Source organism: Zalophus californianus, chromosome 3 (genome assembly GCF_009762305.2).
Source record: "Zalophus californianus isolate mZalCal1 chromosome 3, mZalCal1.pri.v2, whole genome shotgun sequence".
In the NCBI taxonomy this organism is placed as follows: domain Eukaryota; kingdom Metazoa; phylum Chordata; class Mammalia; order Carnivora; family Otariidae; genus Zalophus; species Zalophus californianus.
This window is the reverse complement of record NC_045597.1, coordinates 82,935,753-82,959,917: the sequence shown is the minus strand read 5'-3', so window position 1 is coordinate 82,959,917 and position 24,165 is coordinate 82,935,753. Positions and strand designations below refer to the sequence as shown.

General features: G+C 41.8%; 1 protein-coding gene across 2 annotated transcripts in view; it reads left to right on the top strand.

The window, feature by feature from the left end:
• Positions 1-681: 681 nt before the first annotated feature.
• FAM168B (family with sequence similarity 168 member B) overlaps positions 682-24,165 on the top strand; it is a 44,863-nt gene continuing 21,379 nt past the window's right edge. The window contains exons 1-3 of one of the 2 annotated variants that reach the window (XM_027588390.2): positions 682-940; positions 8,735-8,815; positions 16,019-16,102. In XM_027588390.2, coding sequence (XP_027444191.1) covers positions 8,746-8,815; positions 16,019-16,102 — 154 coding nt within the window. In that variant the 5' untranslated portion in view covers positions 682-940; positions 8,735-8,745. The remainder of the gene's footprint in view (positions 941-8,734; positions 8,816-16,018; positions 16,103-24,165) is intronic. The other variant, XM_027588391.2, reaches the window with a different exon arrangement.

Sequence of the window (24,165 nt, the reverse complement as noted above, 5' to 3'; positions counted from 1 at the left end):
TAATGAATGCAGAGTTTTGGAAACAGTGATTGACAGAGTGAGCGGTGTCCGCGGTGGCAGCCTCTACTTGCTGCTCGGGTGTCGCCGTGTTGCGACCGTCCCTGCAGTGTTCCAGGCCGGCCCCCATGCTGCTAGGTGGGATAGCACTTGGACTGCCCACCACTACACTAACCCTGTCTGGGGGTGCTGAGCCTTGTCCATCGAGCATCACAGCAAGGACCGGGTCACACACCTCCAGCGCACCCTTGCGTCTTCATTTACACAGAGGCTCCTGCAGTACGGTGGCTGTTTTAACAATACGAAATCGAAGACATATTTCTCATAAGAAATTAGTAAAACTCTGTAATTATGTTCCAATGTATTCCTTCCACATTGCATTAGTAGAAGTGCAAAAATAGCGTGAGGAAAAACAGTCCATATGAATGCCTATTCCGAAAGATGGACACAGACGTCCGTGTGGGCGTCGGTGGCCACTCGGGTTATTCGCTTTCCAAGCCTCGCACGAGGGGCTCTAGCGTACACAGACCCAGCCCTGGGCCGCACGCCGCGCGACCCCCGGCGGACTCTCCATCCGGGCGTCTCTCAGACGCCGGCGGGAGCGCGCACGCCACCACCCTAGTCTGGACGGAGTCCTCCAGTCACGTGCCCAGCGCGCCCTCGCTGCGGCGCGCTCCAGGCGGAAGTGAGGTCGGCTGCTCGGTGGCTGCGCAGCGTCCGTGGGTAGCGCGGGCTGCGGAGAGGCGGGCCGGGCGGAGCGGAGCGACTGGAAGCGCGGGCCGGGGAGGCGGCGGCGGCTGCGACGGGGGACCTCGAGGCTCAGCCCCCGCATCGGAGCAGCCCTCCGCGGCGCTCGCCCCTCGCCGAGCCCCACCGCCGAGCCCGCCCTGGGCCGGCGTGCGCTGGTCACCGAGGCCCAGCCCGCCGCCGCCGCCGCGGCGCGGTGAGTGCGGGCGGGCGCCCCCGGGCGGGGGCGGATGGGGGGAACGCGGCGCCCTCTCTGGCCCCGGGCTGCCCGCAGGCCGGGGCGGCGGGCTCGGGCGGCGGCGCTGCCCAGCCGGAAGTGCGGCGCTTTGTGCGGCCGGCCTGGGGCGGCGCCAAGGTCGGGCCCGCGTCTCGGGGTCGCTTGGCGCCGGGGTGGGGGGGGCGGCCTGTTGGTCCCCGCGGGCCGAACCCGGCTGTGCTTTGTCCGGTGGGGCCGACCGGGCAACTGGGGGCCCGAGGGAGGCGGAGCTGGGCGCGGACTCGCGCTTGGGCAGGTGCGGTGTGGGCGGCCGGGGAGGGGGGGGGTGCTGCTGCCCAGGTGGCCGGTGAGAGGTGGAGTCAGTGCACAAGAATGTTCTCTGGGCCTTACTAAGGTCCGACTTAGATCAGGTCAGGAAAACGTATGAAAAAATGGGGAAGCGGCAGGGTGTTGTTTTCTGTAACTTAGATTTAGAATTCTTGTGGTTGTAATCATTTCGAATGTGTAAACTATTCACTTTGTCTACCCACAAAGTGAAAATTAATCCATTTGCCTGGCAAAAGCTTAGTGTTCGCCCTCCAGCTTTTAGGCTTTTAATGATTTCTTCAGAAAGGACGTTTCGTGGCCCAGTCTGTGTTAACTTTGAAAAAGAGGTGTACCTTTGCAACCTGTCCACAAACGGTATTTTTCTTTTATAATACATGTAAGTGTGCGTCTAATGGATTGTATGAGTTAATGTTTCATTCAAGTCATACATAAAAATATTTTGGAGTGTTTTTGGCATGCAGGAAAAATTTTTAAATGAAAAATGTTGTCTTGTTCCCACACCTTAAATTCTCAAGTCATGTTTGTGTAGTTTGAGATTTTCTCAAATACTACATGAAAAAGTTTGGATTAAAAGTTTTTGCTGTGGACAATAATAGGGACACATTTTGCAACTTTGGTAAGTAAAGTAGTGGACTGTTTTTGCTTTCACAGCCAATTGGATAACTTAAGGCTCTTTTTCCTAATGCCGAAGCTAGTGTGTGCACGTTGTGAAGATTTTTTTGTTTTTCTTCAGCTTTATAAAGCTTGGCTTGCTTTGGTCGGGGTGTTTGCATGTTATGTTTAGTTGTGTTTGTGACTAGATGGAACCTGAGGCTTGGTAGAGGTCTCCGAAGGCCTTGAGTTGGAGACAGCAGCTGGCTTTCTGTGCGTTCTGCTGGGTGTTCTTGTGCGGCAGTCTCTAGAAATGCTGAGCAGGTAGCAGCATCCCCTCTTCCTGGTTCCTGCCCTTGGAAATAGTGGAAAGATTGGGTTGTGTGTGTGAGGCAAGTGCCTGCATCTCAGTAGGAAGCACCATCTGCTGCTGTTGCTGTTACTGCCCCCTGCCCTTTTATCAGGCCCTGATATATTTGTCAGGATATTTAATTATTCTGCTCTACTCCTGCCTTTCGACTCATTTTCATTTTAAGATTAGAATTGTAATGCCAAAATTATTTGAATTTTTGAACATCAGGAAAATTAGTATAATGCCACAGAGGTAGAGGATTAGAATTGGAAAAAAAAGTGCATTTTAAAATATTTTAACTTATAGGTTCTGTAGTTTAAAAAAATTTTTTTTGAAGTAGGCTCCATGGCCAGTCTGGAGCCCAACACGGGGCTTGAACCCACGACCCTGAGATCAAGACCTGAGCTGAAATCAAGATTGAGGCTTACCAGACTGAGCCACCCAGGCACCTCTATAGGTACAGGTTCTGTAGTTTAAAGGGAAATTTTTGTCTACCAAACTTCTCACTTAAACAGCTTCTTCTCCAAGATAATTGAAACACTTTTTAAAACTGTGGTACACCAGTGTAGTAGAGTAATAGTTACTTTTCTCATGTCTGTGTTCTACTCTATATCTTTGTGTTTGAAGTCTCTCCAGTCCTGTGAGAGATACATGAATTTCTCCCAATAGATTGCAGACCTCAGTAGTGAAGGTAGAGTTTGAAGGAGTTGAGAAGAACTTTGTCCTCTTATATGCTCTTCTTGATAATATCAGACGTTGCTAAGAATTTCCATTGTTGGTTGTGCTAAAAGATATATCTTGTATATTGATGTCTCTGAGAGAAATAAAATTTAAGCTTCTTGAAATTAGTTTTGATATGAAATACTCATATAAAAGGCCTTCAGATTTTTATAATTACCGTTGTATGTGGGAGCTTTCTTTAGATCGTATCTTTTGAAACTAGAGAAAATAATAGTGTTGGGTCTTAGATGTATTTTATCTCTGATTATTACTGGATTTTCAAATTCAGAAATTTTTGCTGTCATCTTTTTTAAAGGTAAATCTGAGATTTGTCTTTTTTCTGGTGCAGGTGTCAAACCACCCATAGGTATTCTGACAGTTGAGTCATTCCAAATTGGGGGGAGAAAAGTGATACCCTCTGGATCCAGTGTTGGAATTGGGGTCCTTGGTCCACAGTAAATCAGACTGGGAAATTGGTGGTTTCTGGGTGGCCAGTGGCACTAGGATCTGAGGCAGAATGATGATTTGTTTTTTCCTTATTTTTTTGTTAAGCAAACTTAAAAAGTATGAAAATACAGTATACAGCCATAACTCAATATCTCAGCATAACAATTATTACTATTTTACTGTAATTTTCTTTTTTTGTAAGAATACTCAGAGACATCATGTCATTTTTTTAATCTTGTATACTTTAGCATGAAAAATGGTGTCTTTACATAACCAAAATGCTATCACCACACCTAGCAAAATTAATGCCATTTGATACCTAGCCCATATTCACTTGTGTCCCCCCTTAAAATATCTTTCTACAGTTTTTTCAATCTAAACCGAAATCCAGACAAAACTACCTAATGGTTTTTATGTCTAAATCTATTTTAATGTAGAACTGCCCTCCCCGCCTCCCCACCCCCCTATCCCCACCAGTTTTCAGACCATTGACTTACTAAAGAAACTGGGTTATTTGTTCTCTAAGATGCCCCATCTTTTGGGTTTGTCTCGTTGCTTCATGGTGTTGTTCATTCTATTCCTCCAACTTCTTTTTCTGTAAACTAGAAGTTGGATGTATAGGATTCATTAGATTGAGATTGTAATGTTTTTGTAGTAGTACACCTTAGGTGATGCAGAGGAATTCTATCATATGAGCATGCACATAATGTTAGTTTGATTTCTGGTAGTGTTAATTAAGATTGGCCAGTGGGTTCAGCTTTCATAGTCACTAATCAATAAACAGATACGTTTCAACTATTCTGAGTTATATTTTAAATAAATATCTCAACTTCATTTTTTTTTTTTTTTAAGGAAGCTCTACACCCAGTATGGGGCTTGAACTCAACTACCGTGAGATAAAGAGTTATATGCTCTGACTGAACCAGTCAGGCGCCCCTCAACTTCATATTTATTGCTGTGAAAAGTTATATTTCCTATCACATAGTTCTTCAAAAACATTCAGAAGATATATATTAGCTACCTGTGTGCCTAGCACTGGTGAGATACAGGAAGACAGAGCTGAACAAAGTATTTTCCCTGTCCTTGAGGCTCAGAATCTTGGGGGGAATCTCATTATTTGAACAAGTAACCAAAGAAGCTTTTTTTTTTTTGACATTAGTTCACAGACTTTGCCTTTGTATTACTCAGTCAGACCCCTTTATTGGATAGGAGAGGGAACCGCAACATTTTCTTTCATCAGTCTTGTTATATTTTCTTCCTAATATTTTTTAAATTCATTAAGATTTTTCAGTCTCTTTAGGAAACATTATCCTCTGGGGAGGTAAAAATGCTTTTAGGAAATATAACTTCTGGGTAGTTTGGAACTTACGGTATTGAGAATTCAAATACGATTCTATACACTTTTTAGTGACAAGGATTGTATTATTGTATTAATCGTTTACACTGAGATCCTTGTGTCAGGAGAGCCTTGTGTTCAGTGCTTCATTTGAGTTGTTTACAGTTTTTGGCTGTTACGAATAATAAACATTAGTGTACAGATTTTTGTGTGGATGTATGTTTTCATTTCTCTTAGGTATTTACCAAGGAGTAGAATTACCAGGTTATCTGGTAACTCTTGTGTTAATCTGCTATGCTGTTCATGAGCTTCATTGCCTACCAGATGACATCTGCTCAGCCTTACATTTAAGGGTCTCCACATGATGGTTCTAAGAAACTAACCTGTGTTTCCATAATTATCTTTGTTGTTTCCCTACAAGCCCAATTGCCCAATATTCCTAAAGTGCATTTTGCATTTTCTCACTTCAGTGGCTTTTTACTTGTTCAGAGCTTAATTGGAAATACTACCTCTGTAATCAAGTTTTTCCTGACCATTCCTCCCCTCACCTGTTGAATTTTTGCTCTCTCCACTCAACCCTCAGAACACTTCATTCCTTAATGGTACTTAATGTGTCTATTAATACTCTTTGCTCTGTATCACCATTAGTCATGTCTTTGTCTTATAGGCCTGAGTTCTCCAATACAATAGCCATCACCTACGTGTGACTGTTTAAGTTAAACTAAAATGCAGTTCCTTAGTTGTGCTAGCCACACTTCACGTGTTCACTAGCCAGCCATTAGTGGCTACTTTACATGGACAGTTACCATACATTTTCATCTTCACAGAAGGTTCTATTGGACAGCACTTTCCTAGAATTGTAAACTGAGAAGCTTGTGACTTGCTCTTTTTGTTTTCTCTTTGGCCTTTGCATAGTGTTTTGCTTCTTGAATTCAATTGAGAAAATAAAATTAGGTTCTGGCACAGAATAGAGAAACAGAGTTTTGGGAATTATATACTTTCTCAACAGATCATAATTAAAGCACAGAGATAGATGGAATTTATGAGCGCTACCACAGTTCTTCTGTTGGGGATCCACCAAGAATGGGTTAAAAGTGCAGGATAATAGGGGTTGGCAATTGCCAGTTTTTATTTTTTTAAGTAGGCTCCATGCTGGGCGTGGAGCCTAATGCAGCGCTTGAACTCACAACCCTGAGATCAAGAGGCACTTAACCAACTGAGCCACCCAGGTGCCCCCAGTTTACTTTTTTTTTTTTAAGATTTTATTTATTTGAGAGAGAGATAGATCACGAGCAGGGAGGAGAGGGAGAAGTGGGCTCCCTGCTTGCTCCATCCCAGGACCCCACTGGGATCATGACCCGAGCCCAAGGTAGACGCTTAATGGACTGAGCCACCCAGGCGCCCCCCCCCCCCAGTTTGTTTATTCTTAAACTGTGTGGTAAGATACGTAATCGGTTCTCCTGCTTACTTTCTGTGCCTTCCTATCCTTGTTTTCTCTCATCTGTCTCATAGACTTGTGCTGTCCATGTGGTAGTTCCTAAGCACATAGGACTATTTAAATCTAAGTTGAGGCTCAGTTGGAGGAGCGTGACTCTCGATTTAGGGGTCATGAGTTCAAACCCCTTGTTGGGTGTAGAGATTACTTAAATTAATGAAAAAAATTTAAGTTGAGGTCAGATAAAAGTTAAAAATCAAATCTTGCACTAACCACAGTTTTGAGTGCTCAGTATTTTTTTTTAAAGATTTTATTTATTTATTTGAGACAGAGTGAGAGAGAGAGCGAGAGCACATGAGAGGGGGGAGGGTCAGAGGGAGAAGCAGACTCCCTGCCAAGCAGGGAGCCCGATGCAGGACTCGATCCAGGGACTCCAGGATCATGACCTGAGCCGAAGGCAGTCGCTTAACCAACTGGGCCACCCAGGCGCCCTACTTTTTTTTTTTTTTTTTAAGATTTTATTTATTTATTTGACAGGGAGAGACACAGCAAGAGAGGGAACACAAGCAGGGGGAGTGGGAGAGGGAGAAGCAGGCTTCCTGTGGAGCAAGGAGCCCAATGTGGGGCTTGATCCCAGGACCCTGGTATCGTGACCTGAGCTGAAGGCAGACGCTCAACAACTGAGCCACCCAGGCGCCTGGGTGCCATATTAGAAGGCACAGATAGAGAGCATCTTCATTGTTGCAGAGAGTACTGCACTGATCTAGACTAATCTCTTAGCTGTAATTGTGGATGTCATAGTAGGTTTGGCTTAGAAGTTTTTAAAAAAAAGTCACAATTGGGATGTCCCAATCACTGATGTTCCCAATTTATTCCTGATTTAGACTAGAACTTGTTACTAAGGCTACAGACGTGACCGGGTATGTTTTCTGTGTGTACTGAACTGCTTGATTGTGAATATTTTAAATGAGTCAGGTAAGCTGAGACTTTGAAGTGGTTAATTTTTGCAATATGTTTTTGTAATGGAATTTGATACCTAGGGTGTTTGAAGGTGCATGTGTTTTTAGAAAGTCAGCAGGTCAGGCGCCTGGTGGCTCAGTCAGTTGGGCATCTGCCTTCGGCTCAGGTCATGATCCCAGGGTCCTGGGATCGAGTCCTGCTTCGGGCTCCCTGCTCTGCCACAAGCCTGCTTCTCCTTCTGCCTGTCTCTCGTGAATAAATAAATAAAATCTTTTTAAAAAAAAAGAAAGAAAGTAGGTACTTGGACCTGTTTTGTGCCAGACACTATTACTGGCACTGGAGATACTGCAGTAAATAGGACCAAGTCCCTGTTCCTTGTCTGCCCCAGGCTACTTTCTAGTTGGGGATGTGGTAGGGGAGGCAGACACTAAGTATATATGTGTACATTTTATTTATTTTTAATTTTTATTTATTTTTAAGTAGGTTCCACACTGTGCACGAAGCCCAACATGCGCGAAGCCCAACATGGAGCTTGAACTCATGACTGTGAGATCAAGACCTGAGCCATCCAGGCACCCCTCTTTATTTTTGCTTTTAAGTAGACTTTTTTAGGGCAGTTTTAGGTTCACAGCAAAATTGAGCAGAAGGTACAGAGTTCCCATATTACCTGTTGCCTGCTATCCCCCTCCCCTGTACCATTTTTATTTTTAAATTTAAGATCCCCTTAATCCTTACTACCACATAAATCAATGAGTGACTTACTAGGTGAGGAATACAGAGTAGTCTTAATTAAACTCACACTTTCAGAATACATTGGGTGATAGAATTCAGAGGAGCTTGCTGGAGATACTGATGAGAATTATATTTTTCTGTTGGGGAAGGGGTAAAATCATGGTTGTGGTTGTGCAAGCTCTTGAACTTTTCAGGAAAAAAAGATTATGAAAAAACATTGGTTGGTTAATAGAGTTGCTGGGCTATAGCTGATTTGTCTTTTAAAGAAAATATATACATATTTAACAAAATTTAAGAAATAGAGAAAAGTGTAAAAACAACACTAAACCTACTCCATCTAGAGATCATCTCTGTTCATATTTTTATATTCTCCCAGACCAAAATTTCTGTTTGTGCTGGAAGTGCACATGCCTGTACTACATGTAGGTGCAGATTTGGGATCATACTGCACAATGCAGCGTTGTTTTCCTTTCATCACATAACTTTATATCAGTTATGTTTTTAAACACTTTAAAAAGTAGCTGTATAATATTTCATATTCTGGATAGATCTGGTTTCCTTAACTATTTTTTGTTAAAAGGACGTTTAGATTATAAGAACACTTTTTCACTGTTTTAAGCAGGAATGTAGAGAACACTTTCCCTTAGCTTCTGATGGACTGAAGAAGTTGTAAAGGAAAGATTACAGTGTTTAGGTGGGCTTTCATCAGGACTTCTGGCCTTCCTTTTCTGTGTTGGCCGGCAGCAGCATGAAATGCCTTGTTTTTAGTAAACTAGAGAAGGGACTCTTGCTGTCTGTTCTTTTGCGAGTGATACTGGAAAAAAAAACGGAGAATAAAAGTCCTTGGCTAAACCACTTTTTCTTCCTTTTTAGTTCTTGAAATCATGAATCCTGTTTATAGCCCTGGTTCTTCTGGGGTTCCCTATGCAAATGCCAAAGGAATTGGTTATCCAGGTAAGCAAGTAAAACTCTATAATTTATTATTGAACTTTGAACACTTGGTAAATTTCTTTTTTTTGCTCAGAACGCTTTCACTTGACAAACCTAGCTCAAAGTGATTTATACAAAGAACATGTTTTGGGCGTGGAACTGAAAAATCAAGAGCTAGGACTGGCTTTGGTCAAACCTTGATTTGGTGGCTCCAACAGTTGGACTAGGATCTATTTTCTACCTCCTGGGCTCAGCTTCACTTCCTCAGGATTGGCTCAGTGTTGGTCACAGGTTACACTTCTCCCTGTTGTGATCTCTTTGTGGTGTTCAGCGCCCCCCACCCCCCAAGCAGTACCCTGACTAGGAGCCTCTTTATCTCTGCTCTACAGGAAACCCCCCTGGGGCTTCTTGTTCTCTAATCCTGGGGTATGTTCTGATTGCACTCAGCTACCATCCCAGGGCCAGGGAGGGAATTCTACTAATTTAGGCCTGAGCCACTTCCCTCCTCACTGGAGTCAGCTAGTCGAACATGGGCTATGAGGGAGGCAGTAAAGCAAAATTTGGGGGAATAGCTGGTTGGTTGAAAATAGCAGATGGACATCCTAATTGGTGACATCCAACAAGGAGTAATTATTTGTAATGTTACAATTTTATTGTGGGTTTTGATAATAAGGTGGAACGGATCATCTTAAAATCTTATTGCTAAAAAAGTCTCTAAAAATTGAACAAAACATTTTGAAAAATGTATAACTGAACTTGAAGGGTAGTAAGCAAAATATCTGTGCTAAATATGAAAGTGACCTAAAAACCCCAGTGCATTTGGCCATTGAGCTGATGATGATGTGCCTGTCCCAGGGGCATTTGCTTTTTGTGGGTTTTAATAACCCACATGGGGAAAGAATGTGAAGCCTTAAGCCCTTGTGAGTCTGGGGCTTGGAGGTGGGACCCCTCATCAATCTGGTTCCTCCAGAGGGTGATACTCCCAGGGAAAAGGTAGACTAAAAAAATCCATTCACTGGTTCCACAAGGGAATTTTGTCTCTGCTTGGGCTCTAGGAGGGGGAAATCTTTCTTAAGACTTTGTAACCAGTCAGGAATGTTGGAGGCTCTACTTTGTATTACTTGTGCTTACTGTGGGGGGAGGGGGGTCCATAATTGAGAAACTAACATAAAAAGTAGTCTGCAGTTTGCATTACCCCCAGCACTTGACAGCAGCAAAAGCAGAACTGCTGTGGAGGCACATGTCCTTATTCCAGGTTGTGTGGGTTTCCCACAAAATTCTGCCTGTTAACAATGCAAAATTATTATGAAACATGTGACTTCATCACGTAAGAGTTACCAGTCATGATAGATTGCATGAATAGAACATCAAATAGATACCGCATCACCTAAGTTTAGAATAATTGAAGATCTAAAAGAAAGAGTCAGAATATAAGAGGGGAACAAGATACTGGGGGTGGGGGAGAACCAACTGGAACTTAAATGAAAAAGCAATGGCATTTGAACAAAATTCAGGTTAAATTGCAGGTAAAACACTGCTAAATGGGAGAACCAGGATGCAGAATAAAGAAAGGGGGCAATAGGAGACCAGTTAAGAAATTGAGATGTCAGAATGAGATTTGGGGAGAATTAAGAGCTCCAGAAGGACTGAATAGAGAGACAAGACGAGGAGTGACAGAATTTTCCAGAATTGATAAAAGGTAATTTAGTAATATTAACCTGTTGTCTTTAAATTATCAAGACTAGTTTAAAGAGAATGACAAGTAGCTTCCTGAGAATCCCGAGCGGGTCTAGAGCAAGGGATATAGGCAAAACCTGATGGCATTAGTTTTACCTGATAGACTTTTTAGTAAAACAGTGCCTGTCATATTCCAGTTCTATGCAAGGTGTCTAAATTTTGTTCCAGTTCTTTGGTTGGTCAAAAGCAGGGTTTGACAAAGTTTATATAAAGGTCCAGGTATAGTACATATTTCAGGCTTTGTGGGCCATAGTGTCTCTGTTGTAACTCCTCAGCTCTGCCTTTCCAGAGCTAACACTGAAAACAGACTCAGTAGGTTGATTCCCCCGCCCCCCCGCCTGCCCAGCAGTAGGAGTGGCTTTTCAAATACTTTTTTTCTGCTCCCTTCTCCTCTCTTGGGACTCCATTTACAAGTATATTAGACCATTTTACTCTGTCTCACATCTGTTGCATCCTTTTTTATATTTTACAGTTTTCTGTGAGTTTTAATGTGGATATTTTGTACCTATCTGCTTCCATTTCATTAACCCTGCTAATTTTTCTCTAATTTACTATAAAACCCATTTATTGAATCTTTTCATGTACTTCATTTTCTTTTTTTTTCTAACAACATACTACTCACAGTTATTTTAAAGACTTTGTTGGTTGACTGCAGTCTGTGAGTCACCTGTGGGTTTGTTTCTATTGTCAGTTTGTCTTTTTTTTGTTATTCAACTATGCAGTTTTGTCTCTTGGCATGCCTAATGTTTTTTCATTGAATGTAATACACAGTGTATTAAAAATTGTAGGTGGTCCAGTTGCTGTTTTCTTGTGAGGCAGATAGCATGCTGATTGGCTTTTTTTAAATTTTTTTTAAGATTTTATTTATTTGACAGAGAGAGACACAGCAAGAGAGGGAACACAAGCAGGGGGAGAGGGAAAGGGAGAAGCAGGCTTCCTGTGCAGCAGGGAGCCCAGTGTGGGGCTCGATCCCAGGACCTGGGACCATGACCTGAGCCGAAGACAGACGCATAACAACTGAGCCACCCAGGCACCCCTGATTAGCTTTTTTTTAAAACAACTTTATTGAAGTATGATTGACAAGTACAAATTATATGTATTTAGGTTGTACAAGTTTTTTTTTTTTAAAGGTGTATGTGATGATTTAATATATGTATACACTGTGAAATGATTACCACAATTGAGTATCTTCAAATGCTGTCACATTTGGGGATTAGAATTTCAACACATAAATTTTGGAGGAGACACAAATATTCAGTTCATATCGTGCCCACACTCCAATTTGTCCATATATTCTAATTTCTCTTTCATTAACACAAAAGGTAATGGACACTGAGATGAAATTAGGGAAGTAGGCATTTTGGGGGAACATTTGTGAAAGATCTAACGAAGAGGATGCAGAATCAGGTAGGGGGAGCCTCAGGACTGTGCTACACTTTGCTGAATTCTTAACCAGCTCATGGGGGAGCTGTGAGGGAAGGATTGGAGGTTAGAGGAGGCCCTCATTAGGCAGAAGTGGCCTTTGGAGGCGCTGCTGCCAGAGGCTGTCAGCCCACATACTATTCGTGGCTGAACAGGGGCTTCTTCCCTGGAATAGAGATTCAGGTGGTGATGTTCGCTTTGCTTTGTCAACTCAGTATATTCTAGAAATCATTCCATGTCAGTTTACAAAGGTTTGCCTTGTTCTTTTTTACGTTTTGCACAGTACTGCTGTGTAACCTGCATCTTGTGGGGTTTCCATAGTTTATTCAACCAATTTTTGGATAGATGTGTTGTTTGAAATATTTCAGTATTCCAGTAATACTGCAGCTTATGTTGATTGTGGAAATTATCTTCAGAATGGGTTCTTTGAGATGGGATTGCTGGGTGAGAGTGTAAATGCATACGTTATTTTTAAGGTGCTTCTGATTTCCCCTCCATAGGATTTTTACTGTTTGTATTCCTACCAGAAGTGTGTGAGGCAATGGTTTCCCCATAGTCTTGCCAGCAAAATGTGTTTTCAGCTTTTGGAGTTTTGCCAGTCTGATGTTAGAAATGGGATCAGTGTAGTAGTTGGCAGTTCTCTCCATGTCCTTCTACTGATTTTTTTTTTTCTACTGGTGGTTTTTTTTTTTTAGTTTTAAGAGTTATTTATATTATTGTTTTTGTATTTTTGTATGTATTAAGTTTTCGTCTATATAATTTGCAAGTATTTTTTCTTTTTTTTAATGGTATCTTCTGTTTTGAAGTTTTTATTTTCATGAAGTGATTAATCTCATAAAAGTGGTTAGGATTTGGGATCACTTGCAATCTCTTATAAGAGGGGCTTCGGGGCAGTGTAGTTTCTAGCTTTCCAGAGTTTCTATCCTAGAAGGGAGCTAGACCAGATGTTGAAGGAAACAGTCCTCAGTACTTGCTGTGAGGGGCATTTTTAGGAAGACAGTGCTGTGGCCAGAAAGATTGACAGGGATAAGAAGGAATAGTGCTTCTCAGCCTTGTTGATTGGAGCCCTGTAGGTTAGAATTTTCTAGAAAAATGAAGAAACAAGATGCTACAACCAGTTAAAACAGTGTTTGTGGGGGTCCAGGGAGGTAGTCCTTTCAAGGGTTTCCATGTGGGGGTTTTATATGGCCAAGGTGGAAGGTCAACTGTGCTGGGCCTCTAGGTCAGGGTGGCAGTGTATGTGTGGGATTTGGTGGTGTGTGAGGGTGGTGTATTTCTGTGCACAGGCATAGAAGCAGAGGATGTCCTGTTGCTGGTAGTTAATTATGCTCTTTTAAATACTTGTTATGTGGCTTTTCTTTCTCATTTTAGAGCATGTTAACTCATTGTTAGAAGGTTAGGATAGGAAGGGCCAACCAAACATAATAGTGTTTCAGGAGCTCTTAGACACAAGACAAGTACAGAAGTAGACAATGCCCTGGAGGATTTATTGGTAGAATTTATGGAGAGATGAGGACATTTGGATTTTGAGAGAATTGTTGCAGAAGCCTAGGTCAGTAATATTTTAAACTTTGTTGTTGTTGTTGTTGTTTTTAAGATTTATTTATTTGACAGAGAGACACAGCTAGAGAGGGAAAACAAGCAGGGGGAGTGGGAGAGGAGAAGCAGGCTTCCCGCTGAGCAGGGAGCCCAATGTGGGGCTTGATCCCAGGACCCTGGGATCATGACCTGAGCCGAAGGCAGACACCCAACAACTGAACCACCCAGGCACCCCTTAAACTTTGTTTTTGTGTTTTTTTTTAAATATTTTATTTATTTGAGAGAGAATGAGAGATAGAGAGCACGAGAAGGAAGAGGGTCAGAGGGAGAAGCAGACTCCCTGCTGAGCAGGGAGCCCGATGTGGGACTCGATCCCGGGACTCCAGGATCATGACCTGAGCCGAAGGCAGTCGCTTAACCAACTGAGCCACCCAGGCGCCCTAAACTTTGTTTTTAACAGTGAAACCTTAGAAAGGATTTGTAAGTGGTTCCTTAGTACCAAGATGAGTTAGAGCATCTCCCAGGGTGAATTTCGGGCAGGCTTCAGAGCCTGCTTGGCCTCCTGCTGCTCACAGTTGAGGCCTCTAAGGAAATGCTCAGGGTTCATAAAACACAGATTGAAAACCACCTTCCTGGTCTTTTAAAAATAGCCATTTTAGGTCTCTTTCAAGTGGAATCTGTCCTTGATGTCCACAGTGAGGGAATCTGGTAAGCATTTGATCCCCTCACACTTTTCTAAGTAATTGGACAAAAAGGAAAATAAAAATATAGGAAGGAAACTCAAAATAGCTTCTGCTGAGGTAGGGGAGGATCAGTCTTGAGAAAGAAGAAAGCAACTCTGAAGCAGAGGATTTGTATATGAGGTGAAAACTGGCACTTGCAAGTAGGGATTCCTTGGGAGCAGTGGGACTGAACACTTACATCCCTGCCCTTGGAGGAGACTATGGAACCTACAGGACAGCTGGAGCAGGAGGTGCAGCAGAGCAAGGGCATCCAAGCTGTGCTGGAGACTTCAGGGATTCCTGTAAGGCACTTTATCCAAAATCTTTACAAATGACATCCAGACCTACAAAGATTGCCTTTAGAATTCTACTCTGAACTCTACTCCCTTTTCTCCTTTATGTTGTCCTACTACCTTTAACATTTTTTTCACTTTGGTTACTCTCAACCACCATAGTACCTGAAATATCCCTAGTCTCAACACTGTCTTTTGAAGTCTGCCTTTCCATTTCAACCTTATTTATAGGTGAGGGGAAAGAAGGAAAGAGAAGTTAACAGATTCTCAGAACTAGTTTGTGACAGTAGTAAAGACTAGGGAATGTGGGTCATCTTTGTTGGCTCTGTGCCCTGAATGTAAGGAAGTAGATTCTAATACTCCAACTGTCACATGAATGGAGAATTTTGAACGTGAACCAGACAGGTCAGGGGAAGGCCTGGACATGGGCCTTACCGGGGTCCATAGGCTCCAAGGAGGCCAGGAGCAGGTAACTGAGGCCCCTTTGCTGGTGGATGGCTGGTAGCCAGGATTTTGACTGTAACACTGTCTTAGTTGATGTTTTTGTTTTATTCACCTGAATTAGTAGTGGTTATGGTTTAGTGTTATTAAGGATTTCTCATTTATATTAATAAAGATTAGGTTGCTTGTAAGAGGGTTGTGAGATTGGATTTTTCCCATTTCCGTGTGTCAGTGGTGCCAGTTAATGGCCCCTTCACCACACAATTTCTTAGCATTCTTATTACTGTTGCTAATTAATAAATTATATGATGAAAATCTATAATAAAACTGCCAGAAGTATTAGGAGTTTCCTGACTTCAGCTTAGGTTTGTTTTTTTGTTTTATTTTTTGGCATTCTCAGTTTTCTGCCATATTTTTTCAATTGTAGGAAGTTGTAAGCATTTACTTACAGGTTTAAAAGACTTGATTATGTTTGTGATCCATTCCAATTTTTTTTAATTTAAATTCAAGTTATCATACAGTATATTATTAGTCTCAGGGTAGAGTTTAGTGATTCATTGGTTGCGTATAACACCCACTGCTCATTACATCAAGTGTCCTCCTTAATGCCCATCACCCAGTTACCCCACCCCCCCACCTACTTGCCCCCTAGCAACCCTGTTTGTTCCCTATAGTTAAGAGTCTCTTATGGTTTGCCTCTCTCTCTATTTTACTTTCCCTTACGTTCATCTCTTTGTTTCTTAAATTCCACATGTGAATGAAATCATATGGTATTTGTCTTTCTCTGGTTTGACTTACTTCGCTTAGCATAATACCCAATGTTCCATGCACATTGTTGGAAATGGTAAGATTTCATTCTTTCTTATGGCTCAGTAATACTCCATTGTATATATATACCACATCTTCTTTATTCATCTCTAAATGGACATCTGTGACCCATCCCAATTCTGAGGAAAGGAGAAACAAACTGCTTATCATATGTAATAGTGTTGAGCTCCACTCCTGTGGGAGCCATGGTTGTAACCTTATGTTACTCCTTCAGGTGGTGATATCCCATTGTTCTTTTTCTCCAGCTGGTTTCCCCATGGGCTATGCAGCCGCAGCTCCTGCCTACTCCCCCAACATGTACCCTGGAGCGAATCCTACCTTCCAAACAGGTATGCAGCCTATATGTGCTGGCTGGCAGAAGTGCTTTGTCCGTGTGGCTGGGGGAGAATGTAAGTGGGTGGGTTTTGAGAAGTGTGGTGGTGGAATTAGGATTTGGGTTTGAATTTATTTCTTGATTCATAAGTTCAGCCTTGTTGATGAGTGTGATAAAAACTTTATTCTTACTGCTTGTAAAACTTTAGACACTGCATTTCTGATGTTCTTCCACAACATAGGTCTTTATTCTAATCATACATTGTTACAGGGGACTAGTGCCAGGACACGTATTTATGAAATAGTGTTGAATTATTAGAAATTAAGGATCATTTTGCCTAGTTAATAGGTGGAATTTCCATGTTGCTAACATTTTTAGAGATGACTGATTTCTCTCCAGTGTTTTAGCACTCTGGTTATAGTTTTATTTTTTCTTTCAAGTGTAGGTGATAAAGTTACATTAGTTTCAGGTGTACAGCATAGTGATCCTACAAATGTACTTTATGCTATTCTTACCTCAAGTGTAGCTACCATCTGTCACCAGACAACCCTATTACAATAGCATTGACTATATTCCCTATGCTGTCCCTTTTATGGTTTTAAAAGTCTTATTTTATATGCATGAGAATATTTTTAGATTTTAGAAATCAGTGACACAGTTGAAAGTTAACTTGGTTTGGGTCTGAACTTTGTAGAGAGTGGGACTTTCCTCTGTGAGCTTGTACTCTGGTGTGGGCTTGTTCCAGGCTTTACTCACTGACATTGGACTTTGTGATTCTCCTGCAGCAGTGGTGGCCCACACTGACCTGAAGTCTTGGCCTCATGGATCTGCTGGGGTGCTTCACTTTTTCACCTTGAAACCCCTAGCCTCCCACAGTTAACTTTGACAGAAAAGGAGATAGGAGTAGTGTCCTTTCCCTGAATTCTCCCTATTTTGCTAATCATAAAATTCTTCCTTCTGTGACCCTTCTGTCTCTTTCTCCTTTTCTATTCCTACTCTGACTGCATTTGTTCAGCTTGTAGCTCACACCCAGACAAAGACCTTGGCTTGCTCATCTTGCTCCCAAGCCTTTTCACCTCTGGTTCATGTTCCCTCCCTACTTACACCAGAGTAGTGTTCTCAGATGAAGGTTTCCTGTGACTATAAAGGCGAGACTCTCAACTTTAAATCTCTAATTCTTTGCCACATTGGCCTGTTCTTTCCAAAATATTTTTGTTTTGTGTTTTTGCCAGCTTTTACTTTCTTTCTTTCTCTCCCACCTGGCCTAGAGTACCTGCTACTTTGTTGCCTATCTTTTGGGATCAGTTATGGAATCCCTTCCCTGGGATCAGCAATATTATGTTATTACTCACTGGATTCTTTCTTTTATTTTAATTTAATTCAATTTTATTATGTTTAGTGTTTGATGTACTGTTCCATGATTCATTGTTTTCGTATAACACCCAGTGCTTCATGCAATATGTGCCCTCCTTAATACCCATCACCGGGCTAACCCATCCCCCACCCCTGTCCCCTGTGAAACCCTCAGTTTGTTTCTTGGAGTCCATAGTCTCTCATGGTTCGTCTCCCCCTCGGATTTTCCCACCTTCATTTTTCCCTTCCTTCTCCTAATGCCCTCATGCTATGCCTTATGTTCCACAAATAAGTGAAACCATATGTAATTGACTTTCTCTGCTTCACTCATTTCACTTAGCAAAATCTCCTCCAGTCCCATCCATGTTGATGTAAAAGTTGCATAGTCATCCTTTCTGATGGCTGAGTAATATTCCATTGTATATATGGACCACATTTTCTTTATCCATTCATCTGTTGAAGGGCAACTCAGCTCTTTCCACAGTTTGGCTATTGTGGACACTGCTGCTAACATTGGGGTGCATATGGCCCTTCTTTTCACTACACCTTACTCACTGGATTCTTCAACAGCTAAATGGCACCACCCATCTCTTTTTGTAAAACTTCTCAGGTTGTTTAGCTTTTTAAAAGTAGTTCTCTTGAGGTGTAGATGACATACGGTAAATTGTACATATTTAAAGTGTATAGTTAGATAATTTTTGATATAATGTGGATCACCCTCACGGTTGGGAGTAAACAGCTCTCATCACTAAAAGTTTTCTCCTGTCCCTTTGTAATCTTCACCAGGATATCCAGGAAATCACTGATCTGTTTTCTGTCATTGTAGATTGTCTTATTTTCTAAAATTTTGTATAAATGAATCCTATGGAATGTACTCTTTTTCAGACTGCTTTCATTCAGCGTAATTAACATCCATGTCATAGTGTTTATCAGTAATTGGTTTCTTTTTATTGTGGGGTTCCATTGTTTGGAAATACCACAATTTGCTTACCCATTTGCCACTTGATGAATGAATGAATAATTTGCAGTTTGGGGCTGTTAAAGGTGAAACTGCTGTGAATCGCTCTGTACAAGTCTGTGTGGATATATGCTTCATTTCTCTTGAGTAAATACAAAGGAGGGGAGTGGCTGGTTCTCAAAGCAAGTGTATATTTAACTTTGTAAAAAATTGCCAAACTGCCTTCCAAAGTGGTTGTACCATTTTATGTTCCCATCCACAGTGTATGAGACTTCCAGTTCCTTTACCTCCTTGTCAACACTTGGTATAGTCATTCCATTTAATTTTAGCCATTCTAGGGGGTGTGTAGTAATGTCTCATTTCAGTTTTAATTTGAACTTAACCTAATGACTAATAATGTTGAGTATCTTTTCATGTGCTTATTTGCCATCTGTAACGTCTTTGGTTAAGTGTGTACATCTTTATTGTATGTCAGTTTTTGAGTTTGTTTTCTTATTGTCCAGTTTGAGACTTGTTTTACAGATGATTTGCAGCTATTTTCTCCCAGTCTGTGGCTTTTTTCATTCTCTTAACAGTGTCTTTAAAAGAGCAAGAGGTTTTTTTGTGTTGTTTTTTTTTTAAAGATTTTATTTATTTGACAGAGAGACAGCGAGAGAGGGAACACAAGCAGGGGGAGTGGGAGAGGGAGAAGCAGACTTCCTGCGGAGCAGGCAGCCCGATGTGGGGCTCGATCCCAGGACCCTGGGATGGTGACCTGAGCCGAAGGCAGATGCTTAACAACTGAGCCACCCAGGTGCCCCAAAGAGCAAGAGTTTTTTTTTTTTTTTTAAGATTATTTATAAGTAATCTCTACACCCAGCGTAGGGCTTGAACTTCCAACTCCAAGATCAAGAGTCGTTTGCTCCACCAATTGAGCCAGCCAGGTGCCCTAAGAGCAAGAGTTTTTAAATTTAATGATTTTCAGATTATTGTTTTGTTCATTTATGGGTCATGTGTTTGGTGTCATTTCTAAGAAATATTTGCCTAATCACAAAGATGTTCTCCTGTTTTCTTCTAGAAGTTTTATAGTTTTGGCTTTTACATTTAAGTCTGTTGCCCATTTTGGTTTAGTTTTTGTATAGGATGGGAGGAATAAATTGAAGTTCATTTTTCTGCTTAAGAATTAGTTGTTAGCAGATCACCATAAAATGGCACATTCTAGAATTTTCCATGGTAACTCACCTATATTCATTTTCTTCTTGGAGTACAAGTTAATGTAAAATTGTACTAAAAGCAGGGTGCCTGGCTGGCGCTGTCAGTTAAGCGTCCGACTCTTGGTTTTGGCTCAGGTTGTGATCTCAGGGTTGTGGGATCAAGCCCTGCATCACGCTCTGTGCTCAACACAGGGTCTGCTTGGGCTTCTCTTCTGTCCTGCTGCCTTATCCCCCGCACATGCTCACGTGTTCTCTCTCTCAAGTAAATAAATCTTAAAAAAAAAAATGTACTAAAAGCTTCCAATTCTTTTTTATTCTTTTACAAAAACAGCTTCAGGCTTGTTTGAGGCTGGCAAAACTGTTATCCTTGCCCAGAGTGTACAATGCTCCCCCAAGAGGAAGCTTGGTGTTTTTAGGTCTGGTTAGCTTCCTCCTTTGGGGTGCCTCAGGCCAACCTGTAGAACCGGTGTCATCCGTCTTCTCTTTGGGAGATGAGTCCTTTCTTGCTACTTTTCTAAGACTGTTCTCAAGTTGCTGTTGTAACCAAGAAGCTGGGCCAGGCAGGTGTTGAGTAATGGGATTGTTGGGGATGGTGGCTGCCAAGAGGGCCTGCTTTGTGCAAAGGGGCATCCACTGATAGATTGCAGAGAGTTGTCAACTGCCTGACTGCTGGCCCGGTATTGTCAGACCCTCTGATTTTTAGGGAAAGCTGGTAATAAAGATGTATGTGAAATTTGTAAATGACAGAAGAAGCTGAGAATAAAAAATAAGCTGGGAAGAGGCTGGGGATAAAGATGTATATGAAATTTGCAAATGAGAAAATAAAAGCACTTTGAAGGTTCCACCAACGTCCCCCAGTGGTTTTAGCCACCTGATTTGAGTCTGGGCCACAGCTGTGCTCCCATCTTTTTCTGGGATCTGCTCTATGTTTCATATTGTGAATTTTAAAATTTTCCTTTTCAATGGGCCTTTTTATCTTACCTGATGAGCAAGCCAGAGTTGTCACTATAAAAAGGTTAAGCAAAAAGAAGTTTGTCTCCATTTCTGCTGCTTTCTCAATCTGCCTTCTGGTTCTCTCAGCACCAGATTTGTGGACAAATCTGATGTGTAGTACAGGTGGTGTGTTCATGGAGATTGGCTTTTTCAAAGCACTTTGGCAATCCTAATACTGTTTATTTCTTAGCTCTTCTAAGTGTGACACAGTGAGGGTTTAGAGAACCTTGTGATGAGATGTCATGTCCTTTGCTGAAAGATTCCATTACTCTGATGGAGGTGTCATTTATTTCATCCTTATGAACAAATGTAGTAGGCTGAGTACCTGTGCAGGCTGAGTGGGCTGTCTTTTTTTGGAATCATATTGGAAAGAGTTTGGGGTGTGGAGTTTGCTAGATGTGGCTCAAATCGCAGCTGTGTCACTCCTGGGAAAGTTATTTTATTTCATTTTTGGCATTTGTATAATGAATTAACATATTCCCCCAGCTGTGTTATTTGAGAATTCTGGCAGGCAGCATGCACACAATCAGGCTCCCATGGCCCTGAAGTTGCACATTCAGGCTTCTCTTCTCCCATTTACAGTCCTGAGTATCTATAATAATATTTGCAATGATCATCTGAAGTCCTCAAGAAAACATTTAGTTCTTTGTAGTAAACTCTATTTAAGAAGTGATTTAAACACTACATTAACATACATTTTGGGGGGTATTTATCTTTTTTTTTCCCCAAGTTTTAAAATTCCATTTAACATACGGTGTAATACCAGTTTCAGGTGTAGAATTTAGTGATTCATCATGTACACATAACACCCGGTGCTTCAACACAAGTGCCCTCCTTAATACCCATGAACTATTTAACCTCTCCCCCCTACCCACCAGCATACATTTTAAAGGGAGAGAAGTGTTGTTAAGAGTGATGAAATAGCTTCCTTGGTTGTTGCCATGTGGGGCTGGATGGAGAATAAATTGGGAAAGATTTGAATTATGTCCATGAAGTAAGACCCCAGGTTTGTTTAAAAAAATAAACTTCAGGGCGCCTGGGTGGCTCAGCTGGCTAAGCGACTGCCTTCGGCTCGGGTCATGATCCTGGAGTCCCGGGATCGAGTCCCACATCGGGCTCCCTGCTCGGCGGGGAGTCTGCTTCTCCCTCTGACCCTCCCCCCTCTCATGCGCTCTCTCTCTCTCTCTCTCTCTCATTCTCTCTCTCAAATAAATAAAATCTTTTAAAAAAAAAATAAACTTCATTTATGGCAGCCCCACATAGGAGAGAAAAGTCTTAGAATGTTACCAGGTTGCGGGGTCATGGGATCTGTTTTCTCGTTTAAATTAAAGGCTTACATGCACTTAGTTTAAAGGTAACCTCCCTCCTTCCTATCCCTGTTACTGTGACCCTGTGAGCATCCTTCAGTGAAGGTGTGGCTGTTTTCTTCTGCAACTGCTTTGTCTTCCCTGGACCTCGTATCCTAGATTACGCCTTACCTTGGGGTCATTCTTCTCCAACATCTCAGGGATTTCTTAAACCTTTTCCTTCTGTTCGATTCCTTGTCTTTCTTATTTTACTTTTTGGTTTTAGTGGAGGATCTCCTTCAGTAGTTTCCCAGAAGTATGGGAGAGTCACAATTTCGAGATTTTTTCATGTCTGAAAACATTTTGTTCTGCACTCATACTTCAGTAGTTTGGTTATAGAAGTCTAGGCTAGCAATTATTTCCCCCAGAATTTTGAGGACATTTTTTGTTTTCCAGCTTCCATTGTTGCTGCTGAGAATTGTGATACCTTGCTGATGCTTGATTGACTGTAAGCTGGGTTTATCTATGGTAATCTGTAGTATTTTTGTCTCCAGTGTTTTGAAATTTCTTGAGCTGTGTCTTGGTGCAGGTCTTTCCTTTTCACATACATTTTATATTCTGAATTTTCCTTTTTTTCTTTTTAAGTATATTTTTTCTAAGTTTTTATTTATTTAAGTAATCTCTACACCCAACATGGGGCTTGAACTCATGACCCCGAGATCAAGAATTGCATGCCAGGTGCCCCTATTGTTCTGAATTTTCTAACTATCATGCTGAGAAACTTACGTAAAATCTTGTGCAGTATACAGTACTTTTGGAAGAAATGTGATCTATTTGAATATAAAGAGCTTTTGGCACCTCACAGTTAGCAGTCTAAGAACAGTGGCCCTAGACATGAACTTTTCCCTGAGGGAAGTCAACCAACGGTGGCTCACTTTTTTGGTGAGAGGGAAAGGAGAAAGGTTCTAACCATTTTGTTGTCTGTGTTGCATTGGAATGGATGGTCTTTTTAGGAAAGGACAATCTGGAAAGCTATTACTGTTTTTAAAAGACCGTGCAGTGAATGTATTTGTGTGTGTGTGTTTTTGTTTGTTTGTTTTTTTATTTGAGAGAGAGCATGAGTAGGGGGAGAGGCGGACTTTCCCACTGAGCAGGGAGCCTAATGTGGGGCTTGATCTCAGGACCCGGAGATCATGACCTGAGCTGAAGGCTGACACTTAGCCACCTGAGCCACCCAGGCGATCCAGTATTTGGTTTTGTATTGTGAATAGTTAATAAGTTATAGAGAGGCCATGTCAGTTTTGGATACTATGAGAGGTGTGTGTGTATGCATTTTAAGTTTCCTGTTGAGGTGTTCCTGTGTGATACGTTGGAGCTAGTGCTATATAAAACAAAAAAAGGAAGATCCCTGGCACACACTCAGTTTTTTTGTTTTTTAAAGATTTTATTTATTCATTTCAGAGAGAGCCAGAGATAGAGACAGCATGAGCAGGGAGTAGAAGAAGCAGGCTCCCCACTGAGCAGGGAGCCCGACATGGGACTGGATCCCAGGAGCCTGGGAACATGACCCGAGCCGAATGCAGACGCTTAACTGACTGACCCACCCAGATGCCCGGCATGCTCAGTTTTAACTGACAGGGGACATGTTTGTTTTCCTTGAAACTGATTTGTCTTGAGTGTTGGTTAGAAACTACCTTTACAAGAAAACAATAAATTTTCTGGTTAGTATTAGGACATAGCTCACAGTTAAAAAATACGCAGTAAGATAACATATATTAAAAATCATTGCTGGGGCACTGCTTTGTCTTCCCTGGACCTGGTATCCTAGATTACGCCTTACCCTGGGTCATTCTTCTCCAGTCTGTTGAGCATCTGACTCTTGGTTTCTGTTCACGTGGTGATCTCAGGATCATGAGATGGAGCCCCGTGTTGGGCTCTGTGCTCAGCACAGAGTCTGCCTAAGATTCTCACTGCCTCTTCCTCTGCCACCCCCCTCATACTCCCTCCCTCTCTCTCTAATATAAATAAATAAATCTTAAAAAAAAAATCATTGCTGTCAGTAAAAATAGTGGGTGACCATTTTTCCAACATTTTTATTGTGAATATTTTCAGTATACAGAGAAACTGAAAAAACATTCACAGTGAACATTTACATGTAGACTGCCAAGATTCTTCAGTTAAACTTTTTTGTTGTTTTTCTAAGAGTGCACGATGGTGCGGAGGAGAATCTTAAGCAGGCAAGCAGGCTCCATACCTAGTGCAGAGCCCCACACAGGGCTCTTTCTCACAACCTCGA